General features: G+C 37.8%; 1 protein-coding gene across 3 annotated transcripts in view; it reads right to left on the bottom strand.

Moving 5' to 3' along the window:
- The window catches only part of pak1 (p21 protein (Cdc42/Rac)-activated kinase 1), a 74262-nt gene that overhangs the window by 4403 nt on the left and 56198 nt on the right, over positions 1 to 13661 (bottom strand). For all 3 annotated transcript variants that reach the window (XM_079873629.1, XM_079873628.1, XM_079873630.1), the window contains exons 5-13: positions 13231 to 13268; positions 12448 to 12561; positions 9460 to 9676; positions 4548 to 4611; positions 4410 to 4458; positions 2891 to 3003; positions 2116 to 2233; positions 1021 to 1120; positions 351 to 547 (exon numbers count right to left, since the gene is read on the bottom strand). In XM_079873629.1, the coding sequence (XP_079729755.1) occupies positions 351 to 547; positions 1021 to 1120; positions 2116 to 2233; positions 2891 to 3003; positions 4410 to 4458; positions 4548 to 4611; positions 9460 to 9676; positions 12448 to 12561; positions 13231 to 13268 (1010 nt within the window). The remainder of the gene's footprint in view (positions 1 to 350; positions 548 to 1020; positions 1121 to 2115; positions 2234 to 2890; positions 3004 to 4409; positions 4459 to 4547; positions 4612 to 9459; positions 9677 to 12447; positions 12562 to 13230; positions 13269 to 13661) is intronic.

Below are 13661 nucleotides of genomic sequence, written 5' to 3'. Positions count from 1 at the left end.
CTTTCAATTCTTTTACTTCAATGAAAGGTTAGATTTTTGCAAATTTTTTGAATGAAAGATCAAAAGGATAAACAATGCACATTTATTTTTTACAGCCATTTTTGATCATATTTACCAGGGGTGCCATTAATTCTGACCGCAACTGTATATATCAAAGTACCATGGTATTACCATCTGATGCCATCACCATGGCATTGTTTTGTAGTGTCTATTATTTTGTCTTAGGTGTTCCAGCAGAACTGTCTAATTTGAATATTGCTACTATTACAGGAAAACTTTGCAAAAACTTCTGAAGTGACTTGATAAGGTGCACATACTATTGAGTTAGGTTTAGATGTCTTTAATCTTACCCTCAGAGGGTTTTCGTTGAGGTACGGCGGTTCGCCCTCTATCATCTCTATAGCCATGATGCCCAGGGACCAGATGTCCACTTTGGGTCCGTAGGCCTTACGGGTCACCACCTCCGGTGCCATCCAGTAGGGCGTCCCCACCATGGTGCTTCGTTTGCTCTGTTCAGGAGTGATCTGAGCGCAGAAGCCGAAATCAGCTGAGGGACACAGACAGACAGATGTTTAGACCGCCTGGTGTGATACAGTCACTTCATGCGATTTCAAAAATACAGCAGAAATAGTGAAGCATGGTCATAAAATGGATTCTTGCTCCCTCTACTGGTCAAAAGTTGCACAGGTGAAAACATCACATTCAGGCTTCCTTTAAATCATAACGTTAGCCTCATAGCATAATTGCCTAAGTCATATTTCAATGTCTTTGGAAAACAAGAAGAAACAAAAAATGACTTAGGCAATTATGCTATGAAGCTAACGATAATCAAAGTCAACGGTGAAAAACGTAATAATTATCAGTAAGACCTTATTTAAACAGCACTCAATGCCAATGTTTAGGTGCATATGTCACTAATATGCATACAATTTACAATCCAGAATGGCCTTAAATGTTTTAGATAGAAAAACTGAAACACAGATTAGAAGACAAATATTTGTAGATGAGTTGTGCACTCACTGAGTTTGACAGATCCGTCCATGCCCAAGAGAATGTTGTCACTCTTGATGTCTCTGTGAATAACCTGATTCGAGTGAAGAAACTCCAGGGCTTGTAGACACTGCGTGGACAAGAACAACCCAGTTAGCACATTAAAACATGTGACCTAAAAGCAGTTTCAAACACTAGTGAGCTGCCTAGATAGACAGCATGCATTGCAAACAAGCTCTGTGCAGTGTTATTTTAGTATTATTTATATAGTATTATAGTTTTTAGTAATATTTTGAATTTGCTTTTATTTTATATTTATAGTTTTTAGTTTAATTTGAATTTACGTTTTAGTAATTTTGACAGGATTTTATCAGTATTTCATTTTTATTTCAGTTTTACAAATTTTACCCCTGGTTTCACAGACCAGGCTTGAGTCTAGTCCCAGACTAAAATGCATGTTTGAGACGTTTTAACTGAAAGCAACTTGCACTAGAATATCTTAAAACATGTCAGTGTCATTGTTTTGTCTCAAGATGCACACCAGTAATGTGTTTTTTTCCAAAGCAGGTTTATAAAAGCTACTTAAACGCCCTAATTGAACTAAGGCCTAATCCTGCTTTAATCTAAGCCTTGTCTGTGAAACAAGGCCTAAGAAATATTGCATTGGTAACTAACTGAAATAAGTTTAAGCTGAAGTTTTTCATCTAATATTTGTATTAGTGCTGTCGATTGGTGATTAACATCTAACATAAAAGTTTTTGTTTATATAATATATTAATATATGTGTGTATAAATATATATATATGTGTGTGTGTGTGTGTGTGTGTGTGTGTGTGTGTGTGTGTGTGTATAGACACACAAGCTTTAATAATTTGGGTGCACTGTCTATGTTTATGATAATTAAAATATTTTGTTAACAGTTACATGAGTTAACAGTTAATGTTAATGTTAACTAACATTAAACTCTATTGGAATTAACTGATTCTCTGTGCGTTTTTTTCTAAGGAACACTATTTGTGAGTTGCTGCCAATGCAGTTCCATTTCACTTAGGATTCTGCCATAGATATCTAGACAGCAAGGCAGCTTTTTTTGTTTTTGAGAGAGTTGAATAATTACACACTCACTTCCCGACAGACAGCGGCGATCTGCGCTTCATCCATACAGGTTTCCGTCACCACATCTGTCAGGGAACCTCCAGCCAGATACTCCATCACCACCCAGAGCTCATCCCCCACCAGGTAACTATGGCAACAAGACAGCATCGTCAACAGACGCCACATCGCTGAGTGATGCAGCGGCATCGCCGTGACAACAGAATTATTGGATGTGTCTGCTTTTATTAGTGCAGACATGAAGCAATTCACCATGGACACAGAGAAAAGCTTTGGATCAAGCTTTTGATTCTTTTGAGATAACAAGCCTTGTTTTTAAAGAAAAACTATTTTCTTAAAATTTGTTTTTTTTTTTGTCTTGAGCATAATCTGAAAAAAAAAATTTGCAGGCACAAAAAGCAGAAAGATTTTTTTTTTTTTTTTAGAAAATATAACTTAAAATATTAAATAAAAATACAACAAAAAATAAAAAGACAAAAAATAAACAAAAAATAAGATCACTTGAAAATGAAAAGAAAATAACAAAATTTAAGAAAAAATAAACGTATATAGTACAAAAAGAAAAGAAAAAGGAAAACAACAACAACAACAACAACAAAAGAAAATACAACTTAAAATAAAATAAAACAGATAAAAAATAAAAATAAACAGAATTCTTTTATAAATTCTGTGAGAAAAAAAAAAAAAACGTTGACATAATTTTGCTTCTAAAGTATAAAAGTGCTATAAAAAAAGGGTATTTTAACAGGAAACCCAGATAAATTATTGATTAGGAAAATGATTTTACCTGTCCAGGTAATTGACGATGTTGGGGTTCTTGTTTTCCCTCATGACTAAGATCTCGTTGATGATCAGCTCTTTCTTGGGCTGCTGCTGTAGGTTCATCTGTTTGATGGCCACCTGAAAGACCAAACATCAGAATAAAAGCTTTTAGACACGACTGAAGATTAATCCGAGAGTCTTTGGCTCCATTAGGCCCGTCTCTGAGCATCTCTCCATTAACATGAGTGAGAGTTAGCTTTGAGATGAGCTCTCTTTGTGTGTAGGTAAGATTACAGCGCTCGCTCAGCTCAGAGGAATGTCATCAGATCAATAACACATGCCGTATCCCCTGATTCATTGATATCGATCAGCCGAAAATGTCGAAGTCTCTGTCGGAATCGCATTAATGATGACGATAGGTGCCCTCTATTAACCAAAAGAGCATGTGGACACTGAAAAGCCTGTCGATATCTCCAACTCCATGATTGGAGTTCTCCAAATAGACACAAAATCATTATCCCTATAAGCAATAATAATAGTGATGCTTGCCTTATTAGTGGTGTTTGGTAAATAGTGACCTAGTGAATCGATGTACGTCACATTCCATTTTAAAGGAATAGTTCACTTAAAAAATTAACCTAAAAAATTTTAACTTATAAAATTTCAAACCTGTATGAAGATATTTTGAAGAATGTTGGTAACCAGACAGTTGATGGACCCCATTGACTTCCATAGTAGGAAAAAAAATTACTATGGAAGTCAATGGGGTCCATCAACTGTTTAGTTACCAACATTCTTCAAAATATCTTCTTTTGTGTTCAGCAGAAGAAAAACAAATCATACAGGTTTGAAACAACTTGAGGGTGAGTAAATGATGACAGAATTTTCATTTTTAAGTGAACCATTCCTTTAAGCATTATATTTGTTGGAATAACATCATTTAAAGCTACACTGTGTAGGATTTTCTCCCATCTAGCGGTGAAATTGTTTATGACTACCAACTGAATATTACTTTCTAGCCCCTCCCATTCCAAGGGCATTTTAACTCCTACGGTGGCCGTATTATTTCAAATCTGCCGGCAGTCGCGAGTAATCCCCCCCTCGCACACCGTGACGGTGCCACTGAGTGTAAAAACGCGAAAGGCGAAGCTTGAATTTCCAGGTATGTCCCTCTTTGGCTAATGTATTTTCAAGATGGAGGCGCAACATGGCTGCCGCCATTCGAGCGACTCGCTCGTATGTATTCTAAATGGCAGATTCTACGCTTACGAGAATACTTGATTAGTTGGTAGAAGTAATTACACATTAATGAGCACATATCATTTTTAAAGAATAAAGTGTTTTTTGCTAAGAATCAACTTAAAAAATTACACAGTGTAGCTTTAACGTCTGCACTACGTCATGCATGTGTTGAATGTTGTTTTAACCGAAATCAGGAAATGTTATAATGGCATATTGCAGATGAAGAAGAAAACACATGTCTAGATGACGTATGTGGCATCAGTGGAGAAACGCATTTCTGGCTGGCACCTCAAAAGTCTCACCTCTTGTCCCGTGGCGATGTCTATGGCTGTGTAGACTGTTCCAGACGCCCTGATGAGGGAAGAAAGTGAAGATTTGGATGAGTGTTTGAAGATTGTGGGATTTGGCATAAATGATAAAATATCCATCATAAAACTCACCCCTGGCCAATCTTCTCAAATCGCGTGTACTTCTTCTTCGGGTCACCCACGCTGACTATACTTCCTGTGGAGTGACGGTCATATGTTATCTTCAAAGATATAACAATAAAAAACAAACACTACAAAAAAGAGAGAGGGGAATGGTGAGGAAAAACAGCAGCATTTTAAAAGACAGAAAGAATGAAAATGTAACACTTCAGGGTTTGTGACAGAGCTGCACAACTTATTACATTTATAATCAAAATCGTGACATGATTTTGTGCAACTATTAAACTGGAGATTAGAAGGTGAGGCTGAGAGAATTTGAAATATCAGACAAAGGTTAACTGGAGGGCCTTACAATCATAACATAAAATAATATAAAAAGAATTTATGCTGTTTATATTTTCATTTTATTTTATTGTAGTAAGAAATATAAACTTATTTCAAAAATATTCTGTTTAATAATCTATTTAAATATTCTAATAAATAAATATAAATATAAATATAAATAAATATATATATAATTTTTTATTTATTTATACACGATTTTGCTTCTTTTTACAGGTAAACAAAACTGAATATTATGTTTATTTTATTTTAATCAAAGTACCTGTGTTCCAAACAATGTGTGTGAAACGTTAACCAATTAACCATTAGCTCTGCTCAACTTTATGACATTGCCAATGGTCTCCGTTGCTTGCGTTTAGCTGGAAATCACCAACAGCCATCACTTTATAGTTCTTTTCAAATGCTTTGTTCTAATAGTCTTTTATAATGCCATTTGTTTAATATTTGTCAAAAAGTGTAATATCACGTTTTCCAAATCAGGCAGCCCTAGTTTGTGAGGATCAACCGAATCGTTCCCCTCAAATTGGTCCCGTATAAGAAGAGGGATGCTCAGCTCTAAGAGGACACTGAGATCAGACTTCAGTCAGACACATGCTGTGGAGTGAGAAGCAAACGATCGTTTCCAGTCAAAGCGAGTTGACCTAGCAGAAGAATGAGAGAGAGTGGGGGGATGAAAAGGCCTCTAAACCTTTGGGAAAAGAAAGATTTACAGGCAGTGAGGTAACAGAGGCTTGGAAAAGACAGAAAGGAAGAAGGCCGAGGGCTGATCAGAGTTTTACGACGTCTCTGAGTCTTAAATTCAGGCCACATAAGGGAAAGACAGGAACATCTTCAGTTCGACGTGTAACCCGGCAACCGTTGATGAATGGATGTTTTGGATGAAGAACGACAAATCTTTGGCCAAGAGGGGCCTGAAGTGACAGAGTGGGGCAGGAAAGACACACTGGATGGCTGCAGCAGCATCCCGTTCTTACCAGTAGAGGGCGATCTGAGCACGTCTGTAGCATGGGGTTTTTAATAAGATACAGGTTCTTAGAAAGTCATGCATCTCTTGGGCCGCTCATAAAAAAAAATGACTGGGAATAATTTCAGCCAAAATTACATGCTAAATAATAATAATGCATATAAAATATAATAAAAAAATACAACTTAGATGCACACACAAAAAAAATGTATGAATGACTCAAGCAAGAAATAAAAGCATGTTGGAATTTCTCAAAAACAAATACACCACACATACTTTATATGTCATATAATGTGACAGTCAAACCTGAAAAAAAAATAAACCTTGACAGGGTGACGGCACCTTGACAGCAATAATGACTTGCTGACGGCACATTATCCTACTTATTACAGGCCTGTTTACTAAATAAATTAATAATTGGACATGAAATATTGATTTGTATGTAAATTATTACACTATTATAATAATAGAAAGAGACCCAAAGAGAGACATGTAACTAGCATAACTATGTGAAAACTCAGCTGTCAGGAAATCTAAAAAAAAAAATAAATAAATAAATAAAATAAAATCAATAAAATAAAATTTTATACGAATAAAACAACAACAAAAACATCTGGAATACTTTATATAATATTATTATTTATTTTTTGTTAATTTGTGTGTGTGTGTGTGTATGCATGTATATACAGTGAGGAAAATAAGTATTTGAACACCCTGCTATTTTGCAAGTTCTCCCACTTGGAAATCATGGAGGGGTCTGAAATTGTTATCGTAGGTGCATTTCCACTGTGAGAGACATAATCTAAAAAAAAATTTAGATTTTTTAACTATTTATTTGTATGATACAGCTGCAAATAAGTATTTGAACACCTGTCTATCAGCTAGAATTCTGACCCTCAAAGACCTGTTAGTCTGCCTTTAAAATGTCCACCTCCACTCCATTTATTATTAGGGATGCAACGATACCATTTTTTCAGAATCGATCCGATCCGATACCAAAAATTCTGAGTATCGGCCGATACCGATCCGTACCGATACCGGCGCAGTTTTTTTTTTAATCAAGTAGAATTTCTATAACTCCGTGTTGAACTGATAAAAAGAACTGAAAAAAAGAAAAACAACAACAAAAAATATATGATCATAATCTGCCATAAATGCTTTTATAAACTAGGTTAGTGGATAATTCAGCAGTAAAATTTAGTCTAGAAAAATCACGAGTGCACAATAATTGTATAAAATCTGAACATTTTGTGAAAAAAAAAAATGTTTAGTGGGGAACAAATTAGAGACAATAAGTGTAACACTAAATCTGGTAAAACTTTACACATTGCTCTTTGTATTGTTGTAAAATACATTCATGAAAAACAAGATAAAAATCAAAAATAGCAATTATTTTATATATAGCCTACTATAAAATTGAGACATTTTTTAAATGTATAGCACAGCTGTTTAATGAGGTAGCAACATATGATAGATAGGACAGAACAAGAAAGGCTATTAATAATCTTTCATTGCGTCCCTGTATTATGATATGAAAGACTCCAATGCAGTGCGGCACACAGCGCTTATGCGCATCCCGAGCGCAGAATGATGCGCTTGAAGCAACATGAGTCACAGCGCGCAGCGCGTCGAGTCCGCATTGAAAAGTTTAAAGCACAAAGAAAATACATATTGATGCGTAGTTTCAATAAGCAAGATAAAGTTGTTTTATGCGAAACCATAGACCTTTATCTACAGATCAAGTATAACAATAGTAACATTGAATCATCTTGGAGAGAGTTTCATCGTGTTAACTGTCGTAACCGAACGCGACGCGCTGTTTGAATGTTGAATGAAGAATGATTGACAGCCGCAGCTGAGGGAAACGTTTACGTGATCTTGAATGTAACGACTTAAATATTCATTTATATCTCACATTATACTATATAATGGCTTCAGAACACTTATAATGTTGTGCACGAAAACTTATGGTGCTTTATAATGTTTGTGTGCCTTTTGTGGAGCTTAACAATAACACAGAATAGTATACGCACAATATCGGATTTGGATCGGATTTGGATCGGCCTTGTCTGACCGATACCCGATCCGGCAAAAATGGCAGTATCGGAGCCGATACCGATACTGAGTATCGGATCGGTGCATCCCTATTTATTATCCTAAATTAGATGCACCTGTTTGAGGTCGTTAGCTGCATAAAGACACCTGTCCACCCCATACAATCAGTAAGAATCCAACTACTAACATGGCCAAGACCAAAGAGCTGTCCAAAGACACTAGAGACAAAATTGTACACCTCCACAAGGCTGGAAAGGGCTACGGGGAAATTGCCAAGCAGCTTGGTGAAAAAAGGTCCACTGTTGGAGCAATCATTAGAAAATGGAAGAAGCTAAACATGACTGTCAATCTCCCTCGGACTGGGGCTCCATGCAAGATCTCACCTCGTGGGGTCTCAATGATCCTAAGAAAGGTGAGAAATCAGCCCAGAACTACACGGGAGGAGCTGGTCAATGACCTGAAAAGAGCTGGGACCACCGTTTCCAAGGTTACTGTTGGTAATACACTAAGACGTCATGGTTTGAAATCATGCATGGCACGGAAGGTTCCCCTGCTTAAACCAGCACATGTCAAGGCCCGTCTTAAGTTTGCCAATGACCATTTGGATGATCCAGAGGAGTCATGGGAGAAAGTCATGTGGTCAGATGAGACCAAAATAGAACTTTTTGGTCATAATTCCACTAAACGTGTTTGGAGGAAGAAGAATGATGAGTACCATCCCAAGAACACCATCCCTACTGTGAAGCATGGGGGTGGTAGCATCATGCTTTGGGGGTGTTTTTCTGCACATGGGACAGGGCGACTGCACTGTATTAAGGAGAGGATGACCGGGGCCATGTATTGCGAGATTTTGGGGAACAACCTCCTTCCCTCAGTTAGAGCATTGAAGATGGGTCGAGGCTGGGTCTTCCAACATGACAATGACCCGAAGCACACAGCCAGGATAACCAAGGAGTGGCTCTGTAAGAAGCATATCAAGGTTCTGGCGTGGCCTAGCCAGTCTCCAGACCTAAACCCAATAGAGAATCTTTGGAGGGAGCTCAAACTCCGTGTTTCTCAGCGACAGCCCAGAAACCTGACTGATCTAGAGAAGATCTGTGTGGAGGAGTGGGCCAAAATCCCTCCTGCAGTGTGTGCAAACCTGGTGAAAAACTACAGGAAACGTTTGACCTCTGTAATTGCAAACAAAGGCTACTGTACCAAATATTAACATTGATTTTCTCAGGTGTTCAAATACTTATTTGCAGCTGTATCATACAAATAAATAGTTAAAAAATCATACATTGTGATTTGTGGATTTTTTTTTTTAGATTATGTCTCTCACAGTGGACATGCACCTACGATGACAATTTCAGACCCCTCCATGATTTCTAAGTGGGAGAACTTGCAAAATAGCAGGGTGTTCAAATACTTATTTTCCTCACTGCATATGTGTATACACACACACATAAAGAGAATATTTTAGAGAATATAAATAAATAAATACATTTTTAGTATTATTAAATATAGAATTAATTTTGTTACCTCCAATTTTAGTTAAGCTATATCTCGTGCATCACTTACGCAGTTTCTCGAGTATCTCCTCGTCGGTCATCTTCTTCTTGCGTGTCTTGTCAGCACTTTGCGGGGTGGAGGGTGTGGGGGTGCTAGTGGCGGTGGTGCTGGAGGGTGTCGGGGTGGGACTGCCGGCATCAGAGGTCGCGTTGGCGATGGGCGATGTGGCGGCGTCTTTGGTGGAGAGCGGAGGAGGAAGAGGTTCAATGACGGAGCGTGTGTAGATCTGTGGGGTGCACAAATGTGTTGTATTAGCAGTGGATTATATAAAATAAAATAGTAACTAGTCCTGACCATTGACCACTAGAATAAACTGTATCAGATCACATGGGGCCCAAACGGAGCAATGGATGATTCACAAGGCATTCTGGGAAAGGACCCACAGAGACAATAAAACACATATTCCAGAACAGCTCAGTCTAAAGTGACTCAAGTGAACATAATTCTCTCCTCAGACATTCTCAAGCTGAATAAAACCCTCTACATTTCTGCTCACTGGAGCCTCGGGTCTTAATCTGTTCAAACAGAACCAGGATCAAGTTTCCTGCTCTTTTCTTAGAAGACTGCTTTACAACACAGGGGTTGGGCTTGTGTTCATTAATTCATTTTAGAGACAAAAACACAGGGCACAAACAAGTGGCCGAAGAGCTGAAGTGTGCAGTCAGATGTTGACTCACCACGTGGAAACAGGGTACCAGCAGCTTGACACTCATTTACATCACACACACATTCTCATAAAAAAATAAAAAAAAAAGATTAAAGGACAAGTTCGGTATTTTACACTTAAAGCCCTGTTTACAGATTGTTTCTGATGAAATAGAACGGTTAAGATTAAAATTTGGACACATGCTGCTGTCCCGAGAATTTTAGGTTTCTTTCGCTTCTCCCCCCCACCTACAGAATGGCTGCCTATGGGCACTGGAACAATCCTTCCTAAAAACGCATTAAACTTTCGTTTACAAAGACGTGAAACTCACCGAGTGGTCAGGGGTGTTCACTGATATGCTCACACAAAAATCGCTGGAAAAGATGCTTTCCAACAGGTTTTATCGTAGTTTTTGTCAAACACACAAAAAAAAAAACCTTGGACAAAAACTACGATAAAAAAAAAAAAAAAAAAAAAATTTTAATAAATAAAAAAATCCAGAAACTAATTAAAAGACACAAGCATTACTGAATATTCTTCTGTTTTTCTCAGAGCCAACTTTACTTTTCTGAGACATTTTTGCAATGACTCTAAACACACTCTGAGTGATGTAATCAATATATATCCTATGTTTTCCCGAAAATATTTTATTTTATGTTCATTTTGGTTTAGTTTTTAGCAAAGACTAACCTATAGATAAGTTCAAAGTTATGAGACATGCACTATAAGTCACTTGTGGCCACTGTAGCTGTAAAAAGCAGCATCATGTGAATGTGTGCTTGAACACATTATAGGACATCATTCATCTCCTCTGGTTTAAAAGCTGACATAATGAGGGTGAAACCCCTTCGAATTGAGAGATGACAGCTCACAAAACTATACAGGAGTGCTGATGGAGCATCTTTAATCATCCAGGCGCCTAAAAGCCCAACAGGCTTGATCCCGTGATCTCCAGACAGATCAAGGGAATGTAATGAGGCTTCACTGCACCCCAGACGGCCCTCAGTCGCTCTCTCCATCAAACACACACGCCTGTCCTCAGTGCAGCTGTAATAAACCTCCAGTCACCTACACACCTCTCTGAAGACATGCATATTTATTCGGTAATTACAGGTTAGCTTGAAGGCGCCTAGAGTCAGAGAACTCATTATTCCAGACTACAGACTTGACAGTCATGCAGCTGCCCAGCCAACACCCACAACACGACACCTTACACCTGTCTGTCTGTCTATCTATCTATCTGGATGTCTATCTATCTATCTATCTATCTATCTATCTATCTATCTATCTATCTATCTATCTATCTATCTATCTATCTATCTATCTATCTGTCTGTCTATCTGTCTGTCTGTCTATCTATCTGGAGATCTATCTATCTATCCATCTATCTATCTGGAGATCTATCTATCTATCTATCTATCTATCTATCTATCTATCTATCTATCTATCTATCTATCCATCTATCTATCTGGATGTCTATCTATCTGGATATCTATTTGTCTGTCTGCCTATCTATCTGGATATCTATTTGTCTGTCTGCCTATCTATCTGTCTATCTATCTATGTGCCTGTTTTTCTGTCTGTCTGTCTGGATGTCTGTCTAGCAACCAACCACAACAATCTACTAGCCAAGCCACCTTGCAACTACTCAGAACACCTTAGAAAACACCCTTAGCAACCATCCTATCCATCTATCTAGCAACCACCTAGACACCAACCACAAAAACCTACTAACCTACTCAAAATTAAACTAACAATGACAATATTTACTTTGCACAGTATTTATTAATCTTTGTTAATGTTAGTTAATAAAAATATAGTTGTTCATTGTTTGTTCATGTTAGTTCACATTGCATTAAGTAATGTTAACAAATACAACTTTTATGAATAATTGCTGTAGAATGAAACAAATGCTGTAGAAGTATTGTTCATTCTTAGTTCATGTTAACTAATGTAGTTAACTAATGAAACCTTATTGTAAAGTGTTTCCCGTTTTACTTTACTATTGTTATTTTACTTTTAACTTTTTTGTCTTTTTTGGACAAAACACATGTACTGAAAAAAATGGTATATGATTTACTTAGAATTTTCGATTGCTAGTAAATTTCACAAATAATTACCAAGAAAAGGCTAGCAACACACTGGATGAAATATGAAATTTTTAAGAACAAACACTAAAATTGTATTTTCTTGTAAAAAGTACATTGATAATCTACATTGACAACTTTGGCATGACAAACACTGCATTTTCAGTCAAGCACATTCAACGAAATGATACAGACAGTGAAAGAGAGACTAAATCAAATCAAGCAAAAAGCACTTTTTCCCATATCCCGTAAGCAAATACTCACAGATTTGGTGTGCTCGGGACGGGGTGCGATCGTGGGTGGGGGCGTGGCTTCATCCTCATCATCATCCTCGGAGACAGTGGCCACGGCAGGGGGCTCGGAAACGGTCTTGGAGTTCTGAAACAAGCCAAGCAGGAAGTGAGGCTGACCGACTGACATCACAACATGGCTGCAAAACAAACCCAACGCCAACATGCCAACCACGAGAGCGGCGATGCGTTATTCACCGCAGAGCTCCACAGGCCTCATCATTCCACTAGATACACCATAACCAGTGCATCCACTAAAAGTTTACTCTCCATCTTGCTCTGCAGATAACCTGTTTCAGTCGCAGCACTACTCACTACAGCAATACTCAGCAGGAGAACTGCACAAAAAACATGCTGATTCACAGTGCAGAGAGAGAGAGAGAGAGAGAGAGAGAGAGAGAGAGAGAGAGAGAGAGAGAGAGAGAGAGAGAGAGAGAGAGAGAGAGAGAGAGAGAGATGAACCCGCTGGCATCGCCTGGAGTGGCTGGCATCAATTCTGTCCTTCTGTTGAGTGGGCAGCCCTTACGGGACTCTGTCACCTTGTTGTTCACTGCATCTCTCCTGTTTTAAACCCCCCATATCAGCTCTCAGTTCCCTCCTCTCTTTCGCGCTTTCCCATAGCAAACTTCCTTCTGTCCGGTCTTTTGTCAATCTGTCATGTGAGTGGAGAGGACATTTGTCCACATTCCCCTCCTGACCTCAAACTTCTCTCAGCATGTCATAAATAAAGCTGGAAAACACAGTCACAATGACTCACCACTGCGTTGGAAGAGCTGTAGTTATCCACACCTTTATCTGAAATTAAAAAGAGACGAATGAGCAATGGGAAAGTGTCATAGAAGTAATCTTTAGACAACATCACACTGATACTGTTTTTTTCAACTGCTGTTGCTGATTTATAAAGGATTCGGTGGCTGATGGCTGATTTAAAGCCATTGTATTACATCATAAAATGATCATATTTATTTGACACAGCAAAACACATTATGGAAATTGTGACACTGAATTGAATTAAGAACGGTTTTATGAAAGATTTACAAATCAATTCATTCTTCGGTCTGCTCATCTGTCATGAATGAAGCCCAGTATTACAAACCAAAAAAATCTACCAAACAGACTAAAAAGATCAAATGTGATTATCCATTGACAAGATAGTTGATAAATAAATAAATATGAAATTGTATTCAT

This window comes from Squalius cephalus, assembly GCF_949319135.1.
Source record: "Squalius cephalus genome assembly, chromosome: 6".
Taxonomy (NCBI): domain Eukaryota; kingdom Metazoa; phylum Chordata; class Actinopteri; order Cypriniformes; family Leuciscidae; genus Squalius; species Squalius cephalus.
Note: the sequence above shows the minus strand (reverse complement) of the source record. Positions and strands in the feature narration are given on the sequence as shown.